The sequence below is a fragment of the Drosophila hydei genome, unplaced genomic scaffold, assembly GCF_003285905.1.
Source record: "Drosophila hydei strain 15085-1641.00,03,60 unplaced genomic scaffold, DhydRS2 tig00008130-arrow-arrow-pilon, whole genome shotgun sequence".
Lineage (NCBI taxonomy): Eukaryota > Metazoa > Arthropoda > Insecta > Diptera > Drosophilidae > Drosophila > Drosophila hydei.
Window position 1 is genome coordinate 450973 of NW_022045839.1, and position 26459 is coordinate 477431.

General features: G+C 32.6%; 9 protein-coding genes across 11 annotated transcripts; 3 read left to right on the forward strand and 6 right to left on the reverse strand.

The window, feature by feature from the left end:
- Positions 1-54: 54 nt before the first annotated feature.
- On the reverse strand, positions 55-3147 carry LOC111600088 (anaphase-promoting complex subunit 2). The gene is made up of 8 exons (XM_023316028.2): positions 3049-3147; positions 2502-2991; positions 2135-2373; positions 1768-1948; positions 995-1696; positions 669-932; positions 375-616; positions 55-308 (listed from the first exon to the last, which is right to left on the reverse strand). Exons 1-8 carry the CDS (start codon positions 3109-3111, stop codon positions 108-110), a joined length of 2382 nt encoding a protein of 793 aa, XP_023171796.2. The 5' UTR covers positions 3112-3147; the 3' UTR covers positions 55-107.
- Positions 3148-3859: 712 nt separating this feature from the next.
- LOC111600081 (adenylate kinase) lies at positions 3860-5715 on the reverse strand. The gene is made up of 4 exons (XM_023316021.2): positions 5468-5715; positions 4413-4649; positions 4179-4346; positions 3860-4112 (listed from the first exon to the last, which is right to left on the reverse strand). The coding sequence occupies exons 1-4, from the start codon at positions 5567-5569 to the stop codon at positions 3897-3899; spliced, it is 723 nt and encodes a 240-aa protein (XP_023171789.2). The 5' UTR covers positions 5570-5715; the 3' UTR covers positions 3860-3896.
- A 1093-nt stretch (positions 5716-6808) lies between these two features.
- Positions 6809-8140, reverse strand: LOC111600053. The gene is made up of 2 exons (XM_023315979.2): positions 7094-8140; positions 6809-7033 (listed from the first exon to the last, which is right to left on the reverse strand). The coding sequence occupies exons 1-2, from the start codon at positions 7703-7705 to the stop codon at positions 6824-6826; spliced, it is 822 nt and encodes a 273-aa protein (XP_023171747.1). The 5' UTR covers positions 7706-8140; the 3' UTR covers positions 6809-6823.
- A 709-nt stretch (positions 8141-8849) lies between these two features.
- Positions 8850-11000, forward strand: LOC111600051 (LIM domain-binding protein 2). Its single transcript, XM_023315975.2, has 2 exons — positions 8850-8931; positions 9188-11000. The coding sequence occupies exon 2, from the start codon at positions 9224-9226 to the stop codon at positions 10961-10963; it is 1740 nt and encodes a 579-aa protein (XP_023171743.1). The 5' UTR covers positions 8850-8931; positions 9188-9223; the 3' UTR covers positions 10964-11000.
- Positions 11001-12888: 1888 nt separating this feature from the next.
- LOC111600052 (transcriptional coactivator yorkie) lies at positions 12889-16277 on the forward strand. 2 transcript variants are annotated; one of them, XM_023315976.2, is made up of 5 exons: positions 12889-13748; positions 14435-14526; positions 15293-15448; positions 16033-16085; positions 16167-16277. In XM_023315976.2, exons 1-5 carry the CDS (start codon positions 13054-13056, stop codon positions 16269-16271), a joined length of 1101 nt encoding a protein of 366 aa, XP_023171744.1. In that variant the 5' UTR covers positions 12889-13053; the 3' UTR covers positions 16272-16277. The 2 variants fall into 2 exon arrangements, with proteins under 2 accessions (XP_023171744.1, XP_023171745.1); XM_023315977.2 differs by lacking the exon at positions 15293-15448.
- Positions 16278-16930: 653 nt separating this feature from the next.
- LOC111600078 lies at positions 16931-18173 on the reverse strand. Its single transcript, XM_023316018.2, has one exon. The coding sequence runs from the start codon at positions 18055-18057 to the stop codon at positions 16987-16989; it is 1071 nt and encodes a 356-aa protein (XP_023171786.1). The 5' UTR covers positions 18058-18173; the 3' UTR covers positions 16931-16986.
- A 685-nt stretch (positions 18174-18858) lies between these two features.
- Positions 18859-22649, reverse strand: LOC111600040 (ras-related protein Rap-2c). Of its 2 annotated transcripts, XM_030225369.1 has the most exons (5): positions 22225-22649; positions 19804-19941; positions 19545-19662; positions 19431-19480; positions 19360-19389 (listed from the first exon to the last, which is right to left on the reverse strand). In XM_030225369.1, exons 1-5 carry the CDS (start codon positions 22357-22359, stop codon positions 19375-19377), a joined length of 456 nt encoding a protein of 151 aa, XP_030081229.1. In that variant the 5' UTR covers positions 22360-22649; the 3' UTR covers positions 19360-19374. The 2 variants fall into 2 exon arrangements, with proteins under 2 accessions (XP_023171731.1, XP_030081229.1); XM_023315963.2 differs by lacking the exons at positions 19360-19389; positions 19431-19480 and adding an exon at positions 18859-19148 and having other exon boundaries at positions 22225-22647.
- An 811-nt stretch (positions 22650-23460) lies between these two features.
- Positions 23461-24295, reverse strand: LOC111600041 (60S ribosomal protein L39). Its single transcript, XM_023315965.2, has 3 exons — positions 24200-24295; positions 24002-24105; positions 23461-23582 (listed from the first exon to the last, which is right to left on the reverse strand). Exons 1-3 carry the CDS (start codon positions 24200-24202, stop codon positions 23534-23536), a joined length of 156 nt encoding a protein of 51 aa, XP_023171733.1. The 5' UTR covers positions 24203-24295; the 3' UTR covers positions 23461-23533.
- A 650-nt stretch (positions 24296-24945) lies between these two features.
- On the forward strand, positions 24946-26417 carry LOC111600034 (60S ribosomal protein L12). Its single transcript, XM_023315952.2, has 5 exons — positions 24946-24973; positions 25038-25096; positions 25179-25252; positions 25301-25481; positions 26133-26417. The coding sequence occupies exons 2-5, from the start codon at positions 25060-25062 to the stop codon at positions 26336-26338; spliced, it is 498 nt and encodes a 165-aa protein (XP_023171720.1). The 5' UTR covers positions 24946-24973; positions 25038-25059; the 3' UTR covers positions 26339-26417.
- Positions 26418-26459: the final 42 nt, after the last annotated feature.

Consider the following 26459-nt stretch of genomic DNA (forward strand, 5'->3'; position numbering starts at 1 on the left):
AATGTAATGACCTATTTGTATATTGTAGTAAATATTGTTTTTATTAAAGCCCTAGATGTTCGAAATGTATTTGATTTATATTTATTTATTTTTTTTTTAATTTAATTTTATTTAGCCAACTGGTAAACTCCACCAGAAAACAAGAGTTTGTGCTCGCGGACTTTTCTTTGCAGAAAGTGCTTTAATTCATCTTGGGTAAATTCGACTCCTCCACTATGCGAAGCAAACAGTTTAAGCATTTGATGTATACGATCGATCGGCATACAATCCAGATTTGTAAGCATGCCAACAATATAAGACCAAAAAACCTAGAACAAATTTAGTTGATAAAAAAACGTTGAGATTTTTTTTAATGATGAGACATTTTTACTTACTTGAAGTTCTTCTTCTCTTTGATCACTGGCAGAAGCCATAGCTGATTCTAAATCCTCTTCATCAGCATCCGTAATGTTGACGTCTTCGAACTGTGTTTTTTCAGTCTCTTTTTCCAAAAGTGAAAAAACTCCGGGTTCTATTTCAGCGATCAGACCATGATTTTGCCAAAAACTTATGCGTCGTCTAAGCGCTGATGGAGGAACCTTTATAAGGCTGCTAAGTTCTTCCAAACTCCATTCGTCTAGAATTTTAGTACGTTTTTAGTAAGAGCAAAGAAAAACGGGTATTCTTACTTTTATGCTGGAAGTGGTAAATGATGACTGCCTGCGTTGGGGGCACCGTCATCTCCAATACTCTATCACCAATTTCGATGACTATGTTGACTTTGCCAGTCACTGTGCGCCAATTGAGTGTACGATTTCCCTTATAAGACTCGTAAGCTTTTGTGAACTTCTTAAATTCATTCTCAAGTTCAACTGGCAATTGCAAGCTCTCCTTGTTGAAAGACGGCCAAAATTGAGCCGATATTATAAGTGACGAAATATCAAATAATGGACCTAATAGAATCAATGTTAATTATCATTAAATTCATTAATTTAGTTACTGCTATTTTACTTACTTTCATCAGAATTCCCATCGCCATGAATATGAGCATTAATACGTTTGGAGTCAGTCACATCTTTTAGCATTACTTCACAACTATGTAGAAGTGATTCGCCAAACCTGATTTTGAGCAATTCTAAATTTCGTATTTCTTTTTCGGAATTGAAATCAAGTTGCGACAATAAACGATCAGCCATCAAATTGCGGTATTCAACCATAAATAGTTCTTTACTTCCATAAATATCTACTACCATGGATATAATATCTGCCGATCGAATAACTTTCGAGTTGTTTAGCTCTAAGACATCGGGATCAATACCAAATGGATCCGGTTCCCAATTTTCCCAATTACTGTATTCATTATTACCAGCATCCTTGCCATATTTTATAAATTCTCCCTTAGCTAATTCTTCCGAAAGATCCGTTGGTCCTTCTTCAGTTAGACCAGTGACAACTCGTCTAACCGTATCGTTGCGTTTTCGTAAATAATCTTTTATTGGAGCTGTGACTATTTCTAATATCACGCCAGTGTTGTCTAGATGACGTATTGCTTTGATTGCAGCAATGTATCCAGTCAATATATCCATAGTATTAACACCGGGATGCAGAATTCTCGCCTCTAAAGAACTTCTCAGCGATTCAGTTAGGTGTATTCGCATATCAATTTTCTCCATACATATCTTCAGATCATCTATGGCAGGTGAAGAATCTGGATAGTCTGAAAGTATTATAAATGAATTAGTTAAATATGTATATCAAAGATAGAAAATGATATATTATTTAAATTACCTATGATTATGCTAAAGAATTGACTGATTACATTTTGAGCAAAAGTTTCGTACATAAAGTATGTAAGTTTCACTTTAAATGCTTGAACCGATTTGGGAATTTTCTCTTGAGAAATATCATCCTTCGATTTCCATTCAGTGAATATGCAAGTTAACCATGTCATAACAACGTCGTTAATCCACTAAAAGAATAGAGGATAGCATACAACATTAGTGTATAATCAATGTAATCATTCTCTTTGCTTAACAAAACGTATTTGTAGCGACACTTATATCAATTAACTTAGCATTAAAAGTTACAGACAGTAAATCTACTTTAAGTATTTAGAGGTATTCAGATGCCTCACGCTTTTTATGACTACTTTTACCGTTTCAAGTTGCTTAAGATGACTTCTATCAAAGATTCCGACGCATGTATCGTTGATGTGTTCCTTGATCTTTAATTTGATCAATGCTGTCAAAGCGCTGCCAGCCAAGCGATCAATCAGGCCCATCTTCAACAATTTTATATTTGTTGTAGTCACCATTTCGGTTAGCTTCTGGCAACAGCATTGGTCGAGGTCGAAATTGCAGCCAGCACACGGTAAATCAGTAAATACTTCCGAATCTAAAAAAAGAGGGAACTAATGATAATTAAAAAGGAAAGTAAATGATCAATAAAGCGACTATTTCATAATAGATATAATAATTTCTTAAGTACATGATCTGCTAAAGCATATAAAACATATAGCATACCAAGTGTATTCAGTGATAAGGTTAAATCCTTGGTAAATAGCCGAAAATGTACGCTGTAAAAATCGCAAACAAAATTATTAAACGATGGTGGCAGCTGCGCCAACAATGCATTATGCAGCGTATTTTTTGTGTTTTCCAAACTTGATGACAATAGTAGCTTCTTATTTAGGTGGAGCAGCCGAGGTTTGACCATCTCTAGGCATTCATAGCTATTATATAGTTCTTCGATTGCATAGATAAATGTGAAGAACAAGGCATTTGGATCCGAGAAAGCTGCTGTATTCAAAGCTATATCCAACTTGACTTTAGGTGCTTCATTTTCGGTGAGCGTAAAGTGTTTCCAAAATTTGGGCACAAGTACATTTCGAATTGCAGATTCGATTTCTAAATTTAAAATAGATGTTAATGTTTCAATAGTTCCCAAGCTTGCCAGATGCCGGTACACATTCTCAAAGACTGCGTCTTCAACTGTTTCCGGTGGAGAAGTTGTCTGAAAATTTAAACGTGTTTGAAAGAGTAATAGCTATAAATAAACAATGTGGCTTACCTCTCCACCTAAAATTGGGAATATTTTTAATACATCCAACCACAAAGCATTTAAATCACACATTTTCCTTTTGCTTAAACATAGCTATTTTGAATTAGATATGATTCTTTTCAATTCATTTATCGAATCATTTCTTATCGATATTTTCATAACAGTGACAGTAAGTTAGTTTCCACTAGTATGCATTTAACTCAATACTCTATAGAAAGAAATTGCCAATGAATGCCAATTCAAAAATATATCGATAGTAAAAAATGAACCAAAACCGAAGGAACCTTAAGCAGAAAGAAATATTTATATACCATAATGTTTATAATTTTATGAAAGCACCGAACGTACGCCCAATTCTTTGTTTTCCTTATCGAAATATTTAAATACCATAATGCTTAAAACTTTTATGAAAGCAGCAAATTCTTGAAAATTATCTTATAACCATTTAAATTATTTTTCTCTAAGTAATTTTAACCATTTAGTGAATTATTGCACTCATATAATTTGGATAATACCTAACAATGTACAGTGCTGTAGCCTAACAGAACCATGAATATTGAAATGTATATATGTATGTATCGAAAGTTATTTGAAGGTCAAAGTCCAAAAGCCATGTCATTTATCTATAAACCTTTAAATACCTTATAACTTTTCGTCACAGCCACGTTATCAAACATGGAGCTGATATAATTATACTATTGTTATTAACCCGTATTTATTTTTGTAAAAATATACAAAGAACTTTACAGTGCCACAAATAATATAATATACTTTCTTAACAAATGACTATTGAATTTAACTATTGTTTTATTTTCAGAATGAAGCAACAAACAGGATAAATCTCGTCATTAAAACCGTTATAATTGAACTTTCTTGGAACAATTTCGTTGGAATATTGAGTCAATTGTCGAAAAAACATCACTGGCTTTTTTTGAAGCATCAACCTTGAAGTGTAATCCTCTCAATCCATAGTAGTCAACCAATGGCTTGGTTTGTTTATGATACGCCTCCAACCGTTTTTTCAGTGCTTCAGCATTATCGTCACTTCGCTTCATTAACGGCTCTCCAGTAACCTGTTGTATATTTAAAAATAAAAATGATACTTAACTTTCCGAATATTGAAACTCCCATTAACTTACATCATCTTTCATCGGAACTTTAGGAGGGGCAAATTCTTCGTGATAGGATCTTCCACTAGCTTGATGAATTAAACGACCAGTTATTCTCCGTACCAATAAATTGTCATCTATCGCAAATTCAATCACAGCATCCAAGCTTGTCCTTCTTTTTTCCAGCAACGTATCAAGCTGAACCAAATCAAATTGATATATTTTAAAATATGTGAGCTTTGTGCAATTTAAAGATAAAAATACCTTTTGAGCTTGCACGACAGTCCGTGGGAATCCGTCCAGTAGAAATCCGTTTTTACATTGTGGCTTATCTAAGTTGGAATCAATCATATCCACAACTAGTTCATCTGATACAAGTTTTCCCTCATCCATAACTTTTTTCAACTCAGAGCCCAGTTTCGAACCCGATGCAATCTCTGCGCGTAGCATGTCGCCAGTGGATAGATGACAGACGCAATATTTCTCTTTCAACAGCGGTGCCTAATGGAACAAAATTAAATTTGTTAAATATTAAAGATCAATAATGTACTTTAAAATTAGAATTAAAATGGATACAAAAATAATACATTTAATAAAAAGATAAGCTTTGCCAAAATAAACATTTAGTCAATGTCAATATATCTATTAATTCTCAAAAGCTAAAAATAAAAAACGATCAACTTAATAATCACGAACTTCCAGGCTAAAAAGCATTATTTGCATAGGACATAATTCGCTACATAATAAATTTGGTGTCGCAACAGCTGAATTGCGATAAGACCGTTATATTTTTGCCCATTAAAATATGGAATTATTTATCTATAAATTGGGATATTTAGATTAGATATTAAAATAAAAAATAAAAATCGAAGGAATTAAATAAATTAATTAAAAATTCAATCCTAAGATAATTAAATAAAATAGAAAGTAAGTTTAACACAGAAAAACTATTTTAGTGATTAGGTGCCCTGAATGAACCCAAAAACAAAAATAATAAGCGTGCAGCCTTATCACAGAAACCTACATAGACAAATACACACAAGTTTGTTGCAAAGTGTTCTCTAAGATAAACGTGTGTGAGTACAGACTGCCGGCCAACATCACATATACATGTATGTAGTTAATATGTCTGTGTAAACTTAATAAGGTCGAAGCTGCTTTTCCTCTATACAACCTGTTGCATATACGCACACTCACACATGTTAAATAAATATATTTTATTTAATGAACACAAGGCATTTGAAGTGTGCACAGTTGTTATTCAAACACTTATGTACATACATACATTACATAACAAAATCTATGCGTATACAACCCACCTGTGTCCCTTTTCCGGAGCCTGGTGGGCCTAATAAAATTGCATTTACACCAAAAGTGCTAGGCTCGTAGCGCTCCACAGGTACAGATACGTTGGGTGCCATTGTGTTATTATTAGACTTTTAAATTTTTGTATCAACCTTCTTTCATTAAGAATTTATTTCTTAATAACAACCGCGGCAAAGTTCAAGGGTAAAAGTAAGGACCAGAATGAACCAGCTAATGAACTGAGAACTGAACTAACTAACTTCTCCACGGGTGGAACATAAATGAACTAAGCACGTTTTGTGGAATCGACTATCGAAAATACAATTAATTCTTTTCTTTGATAATACGTTCCCACATGTCGCGTTTACGTTTTTTCCTCGATACTAGATGTAATTTTTATTGCTATAAAATCAAAATTTGTAAATTGGTTAACAAATACCTCATGCTATATTCAGAATTTTTTTGAGTAGACCCGGATAAATTTTATAGTAACGAAATTTGAAAGAAGCAAAGTCTTAAAATTTCAAATAGCTCATAAACGCATTTGTAATACTTTGTTCGTGTTGACTGTATATTCCCGAAATACATAAAGTGAGTCATTCAAATTAATTTTTGTCTCATTGATTTCCAAAGCTATTTAAATATTGGAACTCGGGGCGACATAAAGCGGAACTCGATCCCGTCATCAACCAACCACACCTATGGTAAGATTCAAAACGCACGGCTTACATTATTTGAAAATCTCTGAAAACGGAATTTTTGAGTCCCTTCCGAACGGCATAGTATATATATATTTATTTAAAATTTCATTTTGGTTAGTTATCGGTTATTTTAAATAATTAAGAAATTGTATGCATATATTCGATAAATATCTGTAATTTTGGGTTCCACTTATCAAACTGATAGTCGTTATCTCGTTCAATTCATGAAATACCGATAAGAATAATTTTAGGTATTTTTAATTTAACAAAGTTTTCGGAGCACAATCCGGAGATCAAACATGCTACGCATATAAAAGATGGTCTGAACGCTCTTTTAATAAATACGTTTTTATTTACAAATTTTAATTTTTGGAAACACCTGCTTCTGAAAATTGTTTTTAAATAGTAGTCTCCGACTTTTGTTAATATATAAAAAATATACTCAAAAATCTATATGGGTAAAATAAAAAGCTCGTAAGACAACACTCAGTTAATCTTCACATGTTTAATATAAAAACAAAATATGTCTTTTAACAATTGCAACAAACTAGTTAACTTACAATTTTTAAAAGTCATGTAGTGTCATCTTGACATATCTACATCGATTTTTTTAATAAACAGAAGATTATATACAGGAATTAAAGATTTATTATTATAACGATACTAACACTATTTTATAATTAAAAACCGATCTTTATAAACTTTCTCCCGATGGTTAGAGGTCAGAATAATATTTAGTATTGGCGCGATGCGTTTAATTCTCTGCTGAAATCTTTCACGATCAAGAGCAATCTGTTGCCAACCACCCTTTCGAGCCGCACGATAAGCATAGTCCCAAGTGTGCATAACATGAACTTTTGGTTTTAAATCAAAGCGCACCTGGAATTATAAAAATGATTAATAATAATTTCCCTAATAGTTTAATGAATTCAAATTTACCCGCTTTCGAAGTTCATGACTATTATCGATATCAGACATTTTATCCGTTCCATTACAATCTGTACAACCAAATGCAATCGAATCAATACTTTTATTATCCTCCTCGAAGCATATGAAACTGTCATCACTACATTCAGATATGCTTCTTTGTCGTTGGAGTTTCGAATCAGTCGCTTCTGATGTTTTAGGACTGTTACTTAGTTGTTGTTTATCCGAAAGACTTGTGTAGTTTTGATAAGAATTCATATTGTAATCCGGATAATTATAATCACTTTCAGAGTGTGGTTGCATATCAATAAAAAAGTAGCAAAATGATGGGGCATTACTTGAATCAAACTCAATCTGCGTCATAGAAGAATTTTTGGGCTGTGATGTGCAGTGCTGCAACGCCCTGTTTACAGCGTCTGCCATTAACTGAAAAGAAAACATTGCTGCGGCGAGAGGCTGTGTCGGCAACTCATCTAACAATATACCCGCACTCCTTTCTGCAGAATTGTTGAGTAATCCCTTATCAGATTCTGAAGTAGTTTTGGTACGTCGCGGTGATGCGTAGCGATATTGTTTATGAATTGGGGAGCTCATGTCTATAATCATTTGCAATATATGCAGCATACAATCAGTTGCAATTTATAAGTTTGATTACTGATCTCAAGTTTTCAGATTCTAATACATCAACTTCCAAGCGTTTTTGTTTACGAAAATCCATCTTCTTTATTTCAGTTTGAAATTTTGAGCACAATCTCAATTTTGTATAATCCATGTAAATAGTTACTTATCCATGTCCAACATATGTCCAACAGTTAAATTTACACACATTTTGTGCTTGTCCTATTGAAGGTATGTACGTATGTACATATGTATGTATATAAGAACCATGAAATTGCTCGGAACGATTGCGAAATATTGTATGCTGAATTTATACGTAAATATTTAGACCATCTGATTTTGAATATTTCTTTGTTACGGAATTTATAGAAATATTTTGTAGTATTGGTAATAAACTCCAAAATTTATGACGAGAATGCAAACCACACGTTTTTAATAAAATATGTTCCATACTATTCAACTTGGGTAAAAATGAATATGATTGATTGTCTCTATGGTTGTAGATTTCAGAGTTCATTTAAAATATATCGATGACATTTGACTGTTTTCCATTGTGCATGTTATTAACTTGAATTTTAGGTAAGTTATCTTACAGTTAATCTGATTTTTTATAAGCTTTATAGGCTTTACATGGTTCTTTGAAAAGGATGAAAATAAATAATTATTGTTGTCAAATTAAACAAAAAAAATTGGATTTTTTATGTTTTCGCAAAATATTTTTCAACTGGCTGCAAAAACTTAAGTCATATCTGGAAGTTTAACGAAATGAATACAAAATTGATGTTAATAATATATATTTTAAATAATTCGTCAAATTTCAATAAATATATGTGGATATCGGTGAACTTTTTGCATAACGAACAAAATATATTACATTGTGAATTTCTAAAGAATACAAGATTTATTCTTGTAATCAATGCCATACATTGCTTATATGGCATTGATCATCATGTAATTAAATATGTCATATTTGTACTATATAAAAAAAATTTATTAATAAAGTTTTTGAATATTTAAATATATAATGCTAAGAACATAGTTTGTTAGAACGTTTGTTATTACTGTGATTCTTGGTTAAAAACGTGACGTTACTATGACAGATAATTTATATACGCATTTTAATTTCGATATACGCTTATCAACTCGATAACATTTCTATCTAATTGAACGATTATTCCCTTTGGAAAGTAGATACATAATTGAAAGTTTAATATATATTTCTTTTTATTTAGGTAAGTCACAAGTGTTTAATTGAAAGTATTCATCAAATATTGTTATTGATTTGTAATTTGGAATCAATTTCCAAAATCAATTCAATGTTTCTCGAAAACAATATTGAGAAATATCTTTTCGACTCAGTTTATTGTTTCCAAATAAAAAAGTCGTTTTTACAAACCATAAAATGTTATTGCAATATAAAGTTTAGATATCGAACAATGCCATTACGTTTTTAAGTGTTTAATGTGAATGAAATTGAATTATTTTCAGACCTAAGCGAATGTTATTAAAACTACTGAAGTAGGAATGAATCGTAGAGGTTTAAATACTGGAAATACGATGACTTCTCAATCAAATATTGACGAAGGAAGCTGGAAGGGTGTTACGGAAGGCTCAGCAATGTTGCCTTCATCGAATTCATCATCTATAAATCCGGACGCCAGCAATCAGAGTGGATTTCCCCAAGGCGGGCTACCATACACGGCTAGTGGCAATCCATATCCACAAGCTGGTCAATCTTCACCCGCTGGCAATCAGTCTTTAGTATTTCAAAATACTAATCAACCCGGATCGAATACTCCTCAATATACTTCATCGCCAGCTCCGTCAGGTTCATCGACTCCAGGCCCTGTTGGTGTTGCATCACAAAATATACAGGGAAATTATTCACAATCCTCAACTGCTGGCAACTTCAATGGACCAGTTGGCGGCCCATTTGGATCGCCGTCTTCCGGCTTGAGTCAATTTAGCCGACCAGCAAGTTCAGGTACTCCATTTAACAGCGGACAAGCTGGCCACTTTTCCTCGCCGACAGTTTTTGGCGTTGGAAGCCAATTCAATCCCATGCCACCAGCATCACCATTTGGCCATGGTGGAAACCATCCAATGATGGGTGGACCTCAGCAAATGGATAGAATTGATCAGGGCTTCAGAAGACACAACTCATACTTCAGTCATACAGAGCATCGGGTGTTCGAATTAAACAAGCGTCTGCAACAACGCAACGAGGACAGTGACAACTGTTGGTGGGATTCGTTTACAACCGAATTCTTCGAGGATGACGCCAGATTAACGATATTGTTTTGCTTGGAAGATGGACCAAAAAGATATACAATTGGCCGGACACTGGTGCCACGCTTCTTTCGAAGCATATTTGAAGGCGGCGTGTCGGATCTGTATTTCCAGCTTAAGCATGCTAAGGAATCGTTCCATAACACATCTATAACATTAGATTGCGATCAGTGTACCATAATAACACAGCATGGCAAACCATTTTTTACAAAAGTATGTGCGGATGCAAGACTTATACTAGAATTTATGTATGATGACTACATGAGAATCAAATCATGGCATATGACTATTAAAGGACATCGAGAACTCATTCCACGATCTGTAATTGGCACTTCGCTTCCGCCAGATCCGATGCTGTTGGATCAAATAACTAAGAATATAACTAGGGCTGGAATAACAAATTCAACCTTGAACTACCTTCGCTTATGTGTTATACTTGAACCAATGCAAGAACTTATGTCGCGCCATAAAGCGTATGCACTCAGTCCGCGTGATTGCTTAAAGACAACTTTATTTCAAAAATGGCAGCGAATGGTGGCGCCGCCAGGCAAGAAGGACCCGCAAAGACCACCGAATAAGCGTCGCAAAAGAAAAGGATCCAATTCAGGAGGGGCAAATAATACAAGCACACCGCCTGTAGCGAATCAAAAGAGATCGCCATCAGGACCCAGCTTTTCCCTCTCCTCGCAAGATGTGATGGTTGTTGGTGAGCCAACATTAATGGGCGGCGAGTTCGGCGAAGAGGACGAAAGGCTTATTACGCGTTTGGAAAATACACAATATGATGGCACCAATGCCGTTGAACACGATAATCATACTGGCTTTGGCCATGCTGATTCGCCAATATCTGGCTCAAATCCATGGAGTATGGAGCGTGGAGGCAATATTCCAGCTAGTCCTGGCAACCCTTCTGGACCTCAAAATAATGCAAATATAGCTGATATAGATAAAAAGAGCCCCATTGTATCGCAATAGAATAAAATGAATAGTCCGAAATTATAATTTAATTTTATGATATGTGGTGAAATGTATTTTCATACTTGCATGTAAAAAATACTTTTTAATAAAGTTTCTAGCTTTTAGGAAATTTTTTATAGAGTTATTTGTCTTATAAGTTCAATTAATGTTACTTTTACTATCTGAAAGAATCTTTTAAGCAGCCCACTGGCTAATGCGTCTGTAGATTGTTTTATAAGACGCATTAAACAAAAAATATAATTTAAAACAATTATGAATCAAATCAAAAACTCAACATCCCAATTCATGAATGGTATTTCTAAATGCAGTAAATATACTAATTATGAGAAATATGACTAAATATATACCTGTTACGTGCAAATTATAAGAATGTGTAGCTAAGCCAGCTGGGTATCGGGGAAAATATACATTTTACAAACACTTAGAGACAGTTCATCAGTATTGACTACATTTATTATTTGATAGATTAGGATCTAGACAAGTAAGAAGAGTTCGAAAAACATATTAGCTTTAATAAGACACATCTCAAAAAATCAATAACAAGAGAGACAACTCTTTTTGAGAAATGACCATATAGGGCATTCTTGACGATCTTCAATGTTTATGCATCGTTCAATTTTCAGATCTTAAACCTTTATGAGTGTGTGTGTATATACATATATTCGTACGTGAGAATACCAAGGCAAAAGCATGTATAATAGTGAATTATAAAAGTTAATGAAACTAATCTAAATATCATTTTTTTATATTAAAAGGGGTTTATGGGTAAAATTTTCATTATGAGCATTTACATAGCTTAAAAACTACAAAAGCTAGAGAGCACTATACCAAGCATCAATACATACATGTATATGTCTGTATGTATTTATTCTTGATATAGTATGCAGCTTTTCATTTATATGATGATGCCTCATTCCATTTCCTTAACATCGATAAATGTCGATATTTCGACTTAGTATCTAACAAAATAAACTAAGAGCATGTGGGTATGTTTTTATGGGCATCTAAAATATCGATAAGAGCTAGTTAGAATCTAAAAAGAGTACCTCAGTACAAGATACAGCGCATATCCTAATTGGAAATCCTCCGCTGTTTCTTTAATATTAAATTACATTTTTAGGGGTCTTATTTTAATTTTATGTTTAAGGTACGACAGGTGCATGATACCAAAATTATATGGATAGTGTTCAACTTTGTACGCCACAGATTTATGTTTTTACTATGATAAGCGATCCAGCTTAGAAACTATGAAGTACGGATGGTCTTGTAAGAAAATAGCTTAATGATAATCCAATGTAGTCATCCCTTTTAGGAGACTGAAGCTTGGTTGAGTTGTTAATATGGACTAGTCTTTTGCACAAGAAAGAAAGCATGCAAAATAAAAGTTGCCTGCTTGACGTAAATTCATAATTAAACAATTACTATGAAAAAAGAAGTATTTGAATGTGTCGCCATTATTTTTTTTTTTTTTTTTTAATTCTTATTGATTAGAGTATAAATAGAAAATGGGAAATTAAAATATTCAATAAATCAATAAAGAAAATAATCAATAAATAATGTTTTCATAGCAAGTCAATTACTTGTAAATGACACCTGTTGCTCTCATAAAGGATTTTAAAAATAAATAGAGTAAAGCATTAATTAAAAAACACTTATTATCCAATTGCATACATTTACAACATATAAGAATTAAATTTAATTTTCATAAATGATTTAAAATACCAAAATATCCCATTTTATTAAGAATGACTCAAACATCGGCAAAAGATATCGATATATTTCTAAAGACAAACTGTTGAATGATACCCTTTATATAATTTGCTGTGTTATGTTGGCAGTTCTGTCGTGTATGGTATAATATACAAGTATATGTGTATATAAATATTGTTTAAGTCTTATAGTAACACGGAATTTTACTATTTAATAGACATAAGTTTGCATATACAAAAAAAAAAACAATAAAAAAAATATGATGAAGTGATTTAAGTGCTAGTTGGAAATAAAATTACAAATGAAATTGATGACATTGTGTTGCTACGTTTTTTTTTTATAACTGTATTGTGTACATAAACAAATATTTCGGAACGATGTCTTTAAGCAATAAAAGCAATATTAGCGAAAAGGAAATCGACGATGAGGATATGCTATCACCCACGAAAATATCAACGAATCTTGTCGTACGAGTAAATCAAGATTCTGACGATAATTTGCAAGCATTATTCGATAGTGTATTGAATCCAGGAGATGCGAAGCTTCCATTGCAATTACCATTTCGTATGCGCAAGCTACCAAATTCATTTTTCAATCCTCCGGCACCGCTACACTCGCGTGCAAACAGCGCCGATTCCACATACGATGGCTCCCAAACTAATATCAACAAGACTGCCCAGCCAGAAATACAGCCATCTCTCACACAAAACCAGCCATCACACAGCCGTCTGACAATACATCATTTTCGTGCGCGCAGCAGTCCGGCGTCCCTACAGCAGAACTATAATGTTCGTTCCCGAAACGAGTCGAGCGCCAACAACAACCAAGGGCCAGCATATCCCGAAAATAGTGTCGATTTCGCCAGCAGTACGGCAAATAATATCGATTTAGACGTAATCAATACATGTATGGGACCAGGACCGGATACTTCATTAGCCACACAAACCACAATTCATAAAAAGCAGAGATCATATGATGTCGTCAGCCCGATTCAACTACAAAGTCAATTAGGTGCCTTACCGCCTGGCTGGGAGCAAGCTAAAACTAACGATGGACAAATTTACTATTTAAAGTGAGTAATTAGCTTTAGATAATTACTGACAAATAACTCTATTGCTTGATTTTTAAACTATTTCAATAATAAACTAACAACTGAGTCATATATTATCAATAATTATTGTGCTAAATCAACAAAAATGTAGTTGTAATATATTTTATAATATATATATATATGGATATATTTTACGAATTTATGTATATCTTTAATTTACGGGTATATGTCCTATATCGTATATCCTACATATCTTGTCTAAATGGCTTCATGCCAATGTATGCAACAGGTAAAAGCAAGCAAATGCGCGTCGCAATATAGAAAATTGGCTTTTATTTACCAAATAAAATGGACATATATAAATGAATTTAGAGTAATTGCTAATCAACAGGCACTCTAAGTGCTTTTAACTATATCAAGAGCTAATTAATAAATACTTAAATATTTCTATATCTTCCATCCTACGTAAAATTCAGCAAGTTTCAGTGTTACGACAATTAAAGTCCTGTGGTATCTATATAATTTATTAGATTAAATGGGTTCAATTGCTCTAATATTTGCAAAGATCTTCTCAGTTATTGGAAACGCATTTCAGTTGCTAAACACATAAAAAATAGACTAGGGCAGTACGTGTCAAAGCATAAATAGCAATTAGCCTGACTGAAACAAAGCCGAGCACTAACCTGGTTTTTTTTTTCAATTTGCAGCCACACCTCAAAAACAACGCAATGGGAGGATCCACGAATTCAGTTTCGCCAACAGCAACAACGAGCCTTAACTGATCGGATAAAACCAAATGGTAAGTTAATAAAGTTATATATGTTTATACATACATATCTATGTTTTTTAATAAAAGTGAAAAGTTAAACTAGCCTACTTAGGTTTTTGTCTAGGAAAACGAGTTTGCAAATTCAAAACGTTATATTATATAGGTATAAAAAAGTATATCTCAGTTATATATACAAATGTATAGGTTCGATAGTTGGCCAACTCTTCATTGAAGATAGTGACAATCTGGAGGGCCTAGTTGATATCTGTTCAAACTCTCAGATTGTATTATTAAATTAAATGTATCAAACTTTGAATCTCCTGACTGAAATTGGTTAGATTACTTCCTTTGGCTCTTAAGCTTAAATATAATCGGAGAGCTGTGTCGAACACAGGCGAAATATGATAATGGCAAAGAATACATATTATAAAGCTGTTGAAAAATTAGCAATATGAACGATTTCGCTTATAAATTGTTTGCGTGAAGGGCATCATTCTATCTACTAAACGGCTCATTACTGGCAGCATTTTACCCGCTTCTTCAACTTCTTCAACTGTCAGCAATCAAAAGTTATGCTAAAAGACAGCGAAAATAATGAAAAGTGTTCTGAGATTGTTTGGTTTTTGGTCTTCTACAATTGTAAAGTTCCTCCGATAGCACATAAAATGTTGAAAACAATATATATATTAATAAATTACTGGTCTCGTTGAACATGTAATTATATATTGATAGTTATATACGCATTAACGTACCACTCCTTTATTAAATATCTCCAACTTGATGCCTTTCAATGCAGATGTTATACAAACGACAAAGCCAACTAGCGCATCGACTATAGCTACTCATATTGGTCCACTACCCGATGGTTGGGAACAAGCTGTTACTGAGTCTGGAGATATTTATTTTATAAACCATATTGATCGAACGACTTCATGGAATGATCCTAGGATACGTAAGTATTAAATGCTTTGAAAGATACAAAAAGAAAAACCAAACAGATTTCATCTGAAATTTATAAAAATTCGAGCATTTTTTACCATATGGGAGCGAGAGACAGCTCAATGATATGATATATTAGTGTACGATAATGCCTAATGATAGATTTAATATCAAAAGAGTTTCAGCAAAATTGAAATTTTTAGTTCATATAGAAATAGACAAGGCACAGGAAAATCGACAATACTCCATAAAAATATATATCCTACGGTTTATGGTGGTTTTATAACCCCAAATCTTAATATTTAGTTGCGCCCTTATTTGGATTCCATAGAAAAATGTTATTGTCCAAGAAATCCTTATGTAAAGAGTTAGTTTATAAGTCAAATCCCTTGAGCTTGGTTTAATCATAGACCAAAAATGTGTAAATTAGAGCTCTTCAATACTCCGGATTTTGATGACTTATAAAAGAGGTTCCTTCCACAATTATTGAAGAGGTTGATTAAGTAGGTTCGTTCGCTGATTTATATATTTATTTTATTTTATATACCTAACAAATAAAATTAATTTCCTACTTTGCTTTTATTATTCTCTTTTTAGAATCTGGACTTAACGTGCTAGACTGTCCTGATAATTTAGTATCGTCTCTTCAGGTAAGCTGTCCAGCTCTTTAACTAATTATATATATCCTATTTTGATTTAAGAAAGACTAAACGAAATCGTTTCCTTTCTAGATCGGAGATAACATTTGCAGCAATATATTCAATGATACCCAGGCTATCATTAATACACCGTCTTCCCATAAACCTGATGATTTGGAATGGTATAAAATAAATTAATAAAAGTTTTTGTGCAAATAATTTTATTAGATTTTAAAAGTTTTATATTTTGTATTAATATAAAATAAATATTTTTGCATATATTAAATTGTATTAGTTTATTTCTTCTCATCAAATTCGTTGGCTGGAAAATTGACTTGGAATTAGATGTGGCGTCAACTGCTTAAATGTTGATTTATCACAGCGAGTGCTGGTTGCAATCACAGCCACATCCATCGCCAGCTCGTCATAGCTGCTATGAATAGGCAAAAATGCTCTGCAGACTTGACTCGCTTTCAGATGTAATACTTACGCCGGATTTGCACAAGCGTCTCTTTTCCTTTCGGTTTCCCCAATCACAAAGCCATCAGCTAAAGATAAATTGCCAATTGCTGCCAAAGAATTGCATTCCATAGAAGCCGGGTCAGAACAAAGCCCTCCCATGCTAAGCCCCATTGATTTAATCTGTCGTGCAAATAGCTCGCGGCAGCTGATGTCATCAGAAAATTTGATGATAGGTTCATCCAAACGACGCTGCATTCTTCAGTGATATTCGCATTTTAGATATTTGCAAACTTATATCAAGCTCTCAAAACCCTCTCGATATTCTGTATTTTGCCTTTCGAGTCGTCTTAACTTAAGTTAAAGATAAAATCACATATTTTGTTAGCCAAATGTAAGCCATATATAATTTCAGTGTATTATTGTGTGTATAACATTAGTTTTTTGAGAACAATTATTTTGGAGGACTTTCAACATAAACAGTTGCATTATCTACACCTAAAAATTGGGTTATACTTATTGCGGATAGCATTTTCATCTGACCCTGATATAGAACATCAGCAATTATTTTCTCAGCGTAAATCGCTTGTGTGTTTTCCATGGAACGCAGCTTATGGGCTATTATTTTGCCAAAATTCGTAAAGTAATCGTCCAACTGATTATCGGCGTTCTTAAGAGCTAATGAAAGGAGACGATCGAAGTCAATATTGGAAATGTCGGCCCTGCATTTCCCAGGCGTTATCTCATTATTATCATTTGAGACCTGTGATGATACGGACGATGAGCGTTTTCTATTGTTCTTAATGTATCGCGCGCGTTTATCGCGATTGGATTCGATAATATGTACTGTAGAGTTGATTTTATCGTTCAGTGAGTTGTTTGTGATGGAATTATTGAATGATTTCCTGCTCTCGGAAATATTGCTGTTGTTGGTTGGCAGTATTACCTCCACTTCTTTGATTGATGTCTGATTGTTGGAAGAGTTAACAGTTTGGATACTGAAATTAGGATCAACTTCTGTTTCCTCAAATAGATTGGCACAGAAATCGTTAGCGCTGTTGCTGTTGCTCGGCGATAATTTATTATCGCTTTTCGTTTGCTTGGGCAAGCTCTCAGCATCCGAATATTCCTCAAGACCTTCGGGATGTGCTACAGCTATATCTGTGTTTTGCTGTTGTAAGGGTAGGTTGTCTTCACGTTTGATTTTTTTCTCTGGTATTTCTTCGTCCTTTAGAAACATGAGAGATTCAAAGTATCTTCGCTTGGGACAATACGGTTCATACTTTTCTCCTTTCTTTTTAACTTCATTGTACTTTCGCAGCTGATGACGAAATGCACATCGAAGATTGTTTATTTTCTGTTTGGTCCTTTCAACGTTGTAATGCTCTCCATGTTTGGTCGCCACAGAAATTAATCTTAAGTACGCTTCTTGTCGTTTATTTCGGTTTCTAAAATCAACTGAATCGGCTTTCCACAAGCACGGATTGCTCTTGTACTCTTCTATGAAATCGTCAATAAAATCCATTTTTGTTTATAAATCGGACAACGATTATAAATTGACAAAAAACTTCACGTATGACATAAATAAAGAACTGAATATATATCTAAATGTAAACAGCAAAATAATTTCTTATAATTGGAGTCACTATGTAAAAAAAATACTACATTGCGCTTTACACTCAAATATCAATAATGTTAGCGTCAATTGAGGTACGATGGAATTGGAACAAATTATGATTAAATACAATTATTTTGTACTTACCATTCAAAACATTTTACATCATTATATGCAAAACTATAAACATCTATCATTTGTAACAATAAACCCACCTTAACGTATTTCATTCATATTAATAAGTCATAGAAAATTTATGTAATAACCTTAAGCTTCGACAGTATATTATGTAAAACTAATTTATATAGTCAGAAATGACATAAGTACCGGTTGTTATTTCATCCCAGGAGACACCAACCAGCAAAAACGTCACCAACATTTAATTGCTTACTTTGAAATAGTTAATAGAGGTCAACAGTGACTCATTTTTCAATTCTACTTTTAAGACTGTGGCTTAGAGCTTGTCAGTTTAATAGTTATATGTTTTAATAGAAACATGTTAAGCGAGAAACATTAGCTTTAAATAAATTTAAGCAGCTCGCGCAGGTTCTGTAATTCTCTTGCACTCAATAGCTCCCTTTAGACTATAAATACCTCAATAAGCGTGACCTAATACGACAAATTAATATATTTACACACACACGCAACATTTACATTCCAATACAAAAACAATGCACAAATTAAAGGCAACCCTCGTTGTCTCGTTTTTATTATTTATTTTTTCATGGTGTTGTTCCTTTTAAATATCTCGGACATTAAACTTATTACTTGGTCAGTATATTTTTTACATACATATTTGTGATTTTATTTTTAACTATATTAATCTTACATATTTACAAATTTCTATAAAAGCGTACAACAACAGTATTTCTTTTTTTGTCGTTTTTCTTGCGTTAAATTCATCTCTCGAACAATAGTTGCGAACACTTCATTGACATTTATTCGATCTTTAGCTGATGCTTCGATAAAAGGACATTCCCAGAGCTGAGCCAAGGCGTTACCTGAAAAAAGATTCGTTTTTAGTTATAATAATACACAGTTTATATAGTTTTTCTTCATAGCTAAGTTATATGCATAAATATGTAAATTTATATTCCAATAATTTACTTTGAACTCATTTCAGCTTCAGTCCAAATAATTAAACCTCATACGCATGCTTCACGAATTGAAAAGGGTACATTTCTTTTGGTCATCTGCTCCTCATCTAACCAAAGGGTTACATTACGGTTACATCAGTGACAGCCGATAAATAAACTTCTTTATGCAATCATTCACGTTTTATATGCTACATTTCCTAACAGTTTAGCTTTTTGTCTTTTCCTTTTTAAACGAACTTATAAAATATGCCCATTTATAATTCCAATATGGTTTCAATATTATATAAAAAGGATATTTACCTTCAGCGGTTGATACTTCTCTCTGACAATCCAAATCAAATTTATTTGCTACAAGTAATATCGGTGCTGGTTGGCTTCCTTTAACTCGAGTAATCACATTTTTCATACTTGAAATATCCTGTGAAAGAAAAGAAGAAACTTTAGAAGTTTTTGACATTGACTGCACGATCTTTAAGAAGGTCAAAAATGCGTGAAAATTAAATAAAATAGTATTCTCAACAAGACCTATATTTTCCCATATCTCCACATCTTAGTTTACCTGAAATGTTTGATGGTTTGTCAGCGAATACATCACAATAAAGCCATGCCCGTTTTTTATGTAGAGATCTCTCATAGATGCAAATTGCTCAGTTCCGGCTGTATCCAATATTTCCAAAACACACGGAGAACTGTCAACCTGTAATATTAATAATACGAAAATTAAAGTTAAAGGCATTTTACTTCTGTAATATGTAAATTTATATTCTAATAATTTACTTGGAACTCATTTCAGCTTCAATCCAAATAATTAAACCTCATACGTATGACTAAGAATCATCATACACTTTAACTCTTAAATCTATATATATATTATATTTTATGCTCTGCATGTTTTTTATTTTTGATATTCTCGTTAATCTATGGAGTTATGTACTCTGTTCTCAGAATAACAAACTTCAGATTGGTTTCGTCCATTACTAAGTTCGTTTGTAAAAAAGAATATTTTCTCGATTGAAGTATATCACGTCTGACAGCCTGATAAACCATATCTATTTCATTAGTGACACTCTTTTAAATGCTCTCGGGGTCAATCGTTTTAGTTCTTTTTGACTTGTCAATTCATTATAGCAGACAGTAAAGTCTGCAGATAAAACAAACGGGACCTTCTTGCGATAGATATACAGATAAGCTGCTGTTCAGACCTTGATGTTGCTGATTAGAAATAATCAACTAATACATGACCTCGAGCTATTACTTGTACATACATAAATTTACTTGAAATATTATTATATAATTCCTACGCGCATCATAAGGCGAGCTGTTAATTCGGCAGTTTATACGCAACAGCTGCATTTATTTTCTCTCCACTATTAAAGCAAATCTCGCTGTTATATGTTATCCAACAAAACAAATATTTATAATTTGCTTACTTTTTTTAGCCTAATACTCTTCAATATATTAAGATAGTGAGATACTGGGATAAGATATAAAAAAGTATAATGATAAGCTTGCCCTGTAGTCTATAGCTTTTGTATTTGTCAAGATTGTTGCTTGCATATAGACAGACACGTTTAGATCAATTTAATATTTAATATTTAATATAATTCAGGGTTAACAAATTCCAAACAAAGCCAAAGACCATTGAGCCATAGCCGACATTTCGTAAGCAGACCCACTGTTGATTATATATATTCCTTAAAAAAAAAAAAAGCTTTTTAGTGTTACCTGCACTTAAGTAATAAGTGAGATAAGAGAAACTAATGATTATATATATATATATATATATATATATATATAAAAACACATATGTTGATATTAGATGCATAAAACGAAATTCATTAAAAAAAAGTAACAAAAACTCGAGTCGGGAGTGCGCTACTAGGAATTACTCTGAGCCCGGCACAAAGCTGCAGTTCCAATCATTCCACGCATATTTTATATATACATAAAAACACACTCTTAACAATGAGTTATCGAAATGATAACATTAAATAAATAAAGGAATATCCCTTTAAAGTTTCAAGTCTTATATGGCTTACTAGAGCGTTCCGTTCATAAAGACGGCCAGACAGACAAAGATTGAATCTGCTCGTCATGCTGATCAAGAATATATATACTTCAGCATGACATACAATCATGCCACGCCTCCTTCTGCCTGTTACATGCATTTTCACAAAACTATTATTCCCTGAATTGCCATTTTCAATGGGTAAAAATATGTTGTGCGTCTTCATATCTATTTCAAAGTAATTCTTGATAACAGAATTCATAATTACCAACTAACCAATGACTAAATATATACTTAAACAGAAATATATTACACTTTTATTTAATATTCAAATATAATGTCCGCAATTAAAATAATTGAATTAAATATGTATGCTTTTACTCTACAAGTTCAACTGCTTCCTTCTTCCTGTTAGAGTCATCAGACATATTGTGAAATTATCTAAGATATCCAATTTAACAATAATGCATTGCATATTTTGTTTATGTAAACGGCTTTAAAATTACCGAACACGTTTACTTTACAGCTTGTTGTATACATTTGAACTTAGAAAAATATTATTTTTATCATTCTTTGTGTCTACTATTTATGAGTCATAATACATGGAAGTTAGACAAACGGTAAATACATAATTTCCTAGCGGAATAATGTATTAAAGTAGAATTAATTGTAGACAATAATAAGTTAACAATAATACATTGAACAGTTCATACAATTTAAATTTATAAGCATTTTAATTTAGACATGGATATATATACATACATACATACATACATATGTACATAAGCGAACACATGCATACACATGTCACTGTGTATGTGTGGATTCGTATGTACATATATATATATAGCTTGGCTGTGTATTTTTACATATGTTCATACACTGGTATCTATGTAGATATTTATATATATATATATATATATGCATAAGCATATAAATTCTGCTGACAGAAAATACATATGTATGACAAACCTCTATTTCCTTTCGATAAAAGTCCTCGATGGTGGGATCATATTTTTCAATAAAACACCCCGAAACAAATTGAACAGTTAGGGCCGATTTACCGACGCCACCGGAACCAAGCACAACCACTTTAAATTCCCGCATGTTTAATGCACTTGTTTATGATGTACACCGATTTATGTTCCAAAATTAAAATTATATTATAAAACGTTCACAAAGATGTATGATTCATGTGGTTCGGCATTGTGCAAAATGTAATGTGTTAATCAAACATACACTAAACTTTTTAATTTCATATGCATTAACAATTTTTTTTTTATCATTTATTATATTCTTGATTGAAAAGCATATTTTTCATGAATATTATTAACTTCGGCCATTGCCATTCGGAGAAAACGAACAATACGCAGACTAGAGATGTGCAAAATTTGATGAATAGGAGACGTGTCACTTTTCAGTACTTTTAAAAATATTTAACCAGTTACTCACGTTAAAGGTATATTTTTTTTCAGATAAATTTGACTATTGTATATTATATTAGATCTTTATAAATCACGAATGACTATGAGTGGAATGTATTGTAAAATAGCAAATTGTCACCGGCAACTCCTCATCCGTTACTGACACGAACTGGATGCAATTATGTATCGGAAACATCGAAGTATTGTGCGTCAAGCTTCGATAACAGCGAATATTTTCCGTTTTCCTAGTTTCACTGTAATGCAATTACTAATCAAGAAAATCGATATATATTGGTATACTGGAACGAACACTTTTTTATTAATTTTAAGTTTTTATATCTAATTCCGAATCTAGCATCATTAAACATAATTCGTAAACGTACATATTTTTTGAATATTTTTCATTCTGGGCTTCCCCAATACAAAAAATCCGCTGTTGCCCTAGCTTTGTAATCTTCGCTCATTCTGAGACTTCCGTAGGTCTCGAGCGCACCATTATCGCGGAATACTGGCTTTTCTAGAACTACCAAAACTTTTTATCCAATGCTGTTATCTTACCCAGCGTAATAAGCTTTTACAAGTGTGTTCCGTCGCATATATTTACAACCTTTAAGTAATATACCAATTATGATTTTACTATTTTAAACCCGTCGCGGGATTTAGAGGGTTTCTATGCTTTACATATTTTTATTTGGCAGTTTTAGAAAACTATACAAATACCATTAATAATCTGGTTTGCTTGTAACATTAAGCCATCCATATCCCGAAATAAATATATATTAAATTTAGTTTGTATTTCAATAATTAATTTATTTGATACAAACTACAAAACTGCAAAAAGTGGCATATGCACAAGTTTACAACTTCAACTTAGTGCGCCTCCAGTGACGACGCTTGGCATTGTAGCTGAAAATAAAAACAAAAATGATTCGTTATTATATATGTGAATTAGTTTATGAACTAGAACTCAGACTGGATAATACTATGCACATTTGACGAGCTTAATTGTTATTTAATAATTGCAAGAAAGCTTTAGCTGTTCAAGCATCTAGAGTCAAGTTTGGAAATTTAAGAACTTATTTTCGCTTTAACTATATATACATATACCGTGCGAAAACACGGTGATTAGAAATTCGTACCCTAATACCTAAAACATATAGACAGCTGATTTGAAGTTTACTCTATTTGAAATTGCCAATTACTCATTGTTCTTTTTTATTTACACAATTATCAATTACTCTTGCAAATGTATCTACACTGCGTATAAATGCATATTTACTAAAATACTTCAGCTATTTGAATGATTGTAAACACCAATTACTTACCGGATGGTATTTCCAGTACGCAAGCGAACCCATTGTGGTACAGAGCGGTTCTGCTTTAGTTTTTTAGCAAGCTTTTGCTTGATTCGGAACGATTTATGTGCGGCCTATTAAATAAATTGTTTTCATTCAGTAAACAATATTTAAAATTTACAAGATAATATGTGATTGTCTTTATTGCAAAAGATTTTATTTACGCACCATTTTAACCTCCGTTGTCAACGGCTACACCGGAAAGAAGGTTCGTACTAGGGATGTCAGATTATTCAAATCAATTGTGTATTCATCGATTCCCAACACTGAGATATACGATGTATATCGATTGAGTGTATGTTCAATTCACAATAACAACTTTCGAGGTACGAATGAATTCATGAAGCATGCTGTAGTCGCTATAACGATTGTATGCTGGAGTTTGTTATGGTTTCACGACGAATTACTTGCTGTGAGTTTCATTTTTATAATTTGAATTTATTTCAAATGTATGTTAATAAAAATATTAATATATGTATCACATTTGAAAAAATATCTAATAAAATAGAATAAATCAATTTGTTTGGTTCAGTGAAAAGGTTAGTATATTGGTAGCCATAGTTAGTTTATTGTTTCAGATGAGGTGACAACCATTTCCAATTGGCCAGTAATTTCATACCAACATAATATGAGTATTTTTCATATACGCCATACCATACACCCATGTACTTCGGTAATTTACGTTTTTATCGAATTAAACTTATGATTATTTGCAATTTGAAACAATTGATATACATTTCATCCTCTGATGATAAATAAGTCAGGTTGTAAACTATTCATACGAACATAACTGTAATTATTTAAATAACCTACCAAAACATTTTTGTGTTCGATTCCTTTGTTGCAAAACGAAACATTACGATTGTTGAAATAACCGGAAACTAAGTACCCCATCACTATGTAGCTATCGGGCTCTTTCCCTTTACGGCACTTTCGGTGACGGTACGTTTAAAATCATGATGAATAAAAATCGGGAAATATTTTAATAATCATTTATTCTTAACAGCTGAAACCATTCATATATAAAGATGCCTCCTAAATTTGATCCCACGGAAGTCAAGTTGGGTATGTTATGCTGACATATGAATATATATTTAAATATTCATGTAGAAGTATATTGTTTATTTGAACATTTCTTTTATTTTAGTTTACCTTCGTTGTGTTGGTGGCGAGGTTGGTGCTACCTCATCGTTGGCTCCTAAAATCGGTCCTCTTGGATTGGTGAGTAAACAATATGTTTTTGAGTTCTTTAGCTAATATTTCTTATAGTCTCCTAAAAAAGTAGGTGACGATATTGCAAAGGCCACTTCTGACTGGAAGGGACTCAAAATCACGGTATGCCTTACCATTCAAAATAGGCAGGCTACTATATCAGTGGTTCCATCCGCAGCCTCTTTAATCATCAAGGCGTTGAAGGAACCTCCACGTGACAGAAAGAAGCAGAAGAATAGTAAGTTTTTAATATGTATTGTTGGAAATAGGGACAATAATTGTTTAAAATGTTTAACTTTAAACCTAACTTAAAGTGCAGTGGAAAATATTACATATTAGGGCGCGATTCTTATTAGAATGGTCAATATATTGGTCTTATAAGACCGGTTTGCTGTTTTAATGTGAATTTAGTGGGAAAAAGTGAAACGATTTATTTATAAACAATGAATTCTATGAAACGAACTATAGCCTCTAATAAAAACATCAATGCATTGTATTATGAATGACAATTTTAAAAGTTGTATCAAGAAAGGCTGCCGATCAGTTGCGTGTTTGATCGCAATACGTTCGTTGTCGGACAAAGATAGTTACTAAAAAAATATGAAATCTTTTCAAGAATGCTCGATTAGAATTAATCTTTAATGAAGCATCAAAAGAAGTCTAATATTTAAATTTTTGAAGGGATATCAAAATCGGTTTTCATTTAGGGATTTTTGAATTCTTTATGATTATGAACTAGAATCTGTATCTTGAATTATATAAAAAATACAAATATTGTATAGGCACTTACAAAAGTTATTTAGACAATGTTTTGAATTTCGATTTTTTTATATTCCTGATCAATATCCGCTATTTTTGCTAATATTTATGATTCAATTTTCCTTTTCAGTTAAGCACAGTGGAAACATTTCTTTCGACGATATTTTGGCGATCGCACGCACCATGCGACCAAGGTCAATGGCTCGTGAACTGAAAGGAACCTGCAAGGAAGTTCTTGGCACAGCCCAAAGTGTTGGATGCACTGTTGATGGAAAACATCCCCATGATGTTATTGACGAACTTAATAATGGTTCCATGGAAGTCCCAGCGGAATAAATATGTATTCCATTGAAAGATAATAAATAAAACTAATGTTTTACCATCAGCAAGATAAAACGTTAAATATAGATTTTTACAAATTATTTATTTTTACTTGGATATGTGGATGAAATTCGTG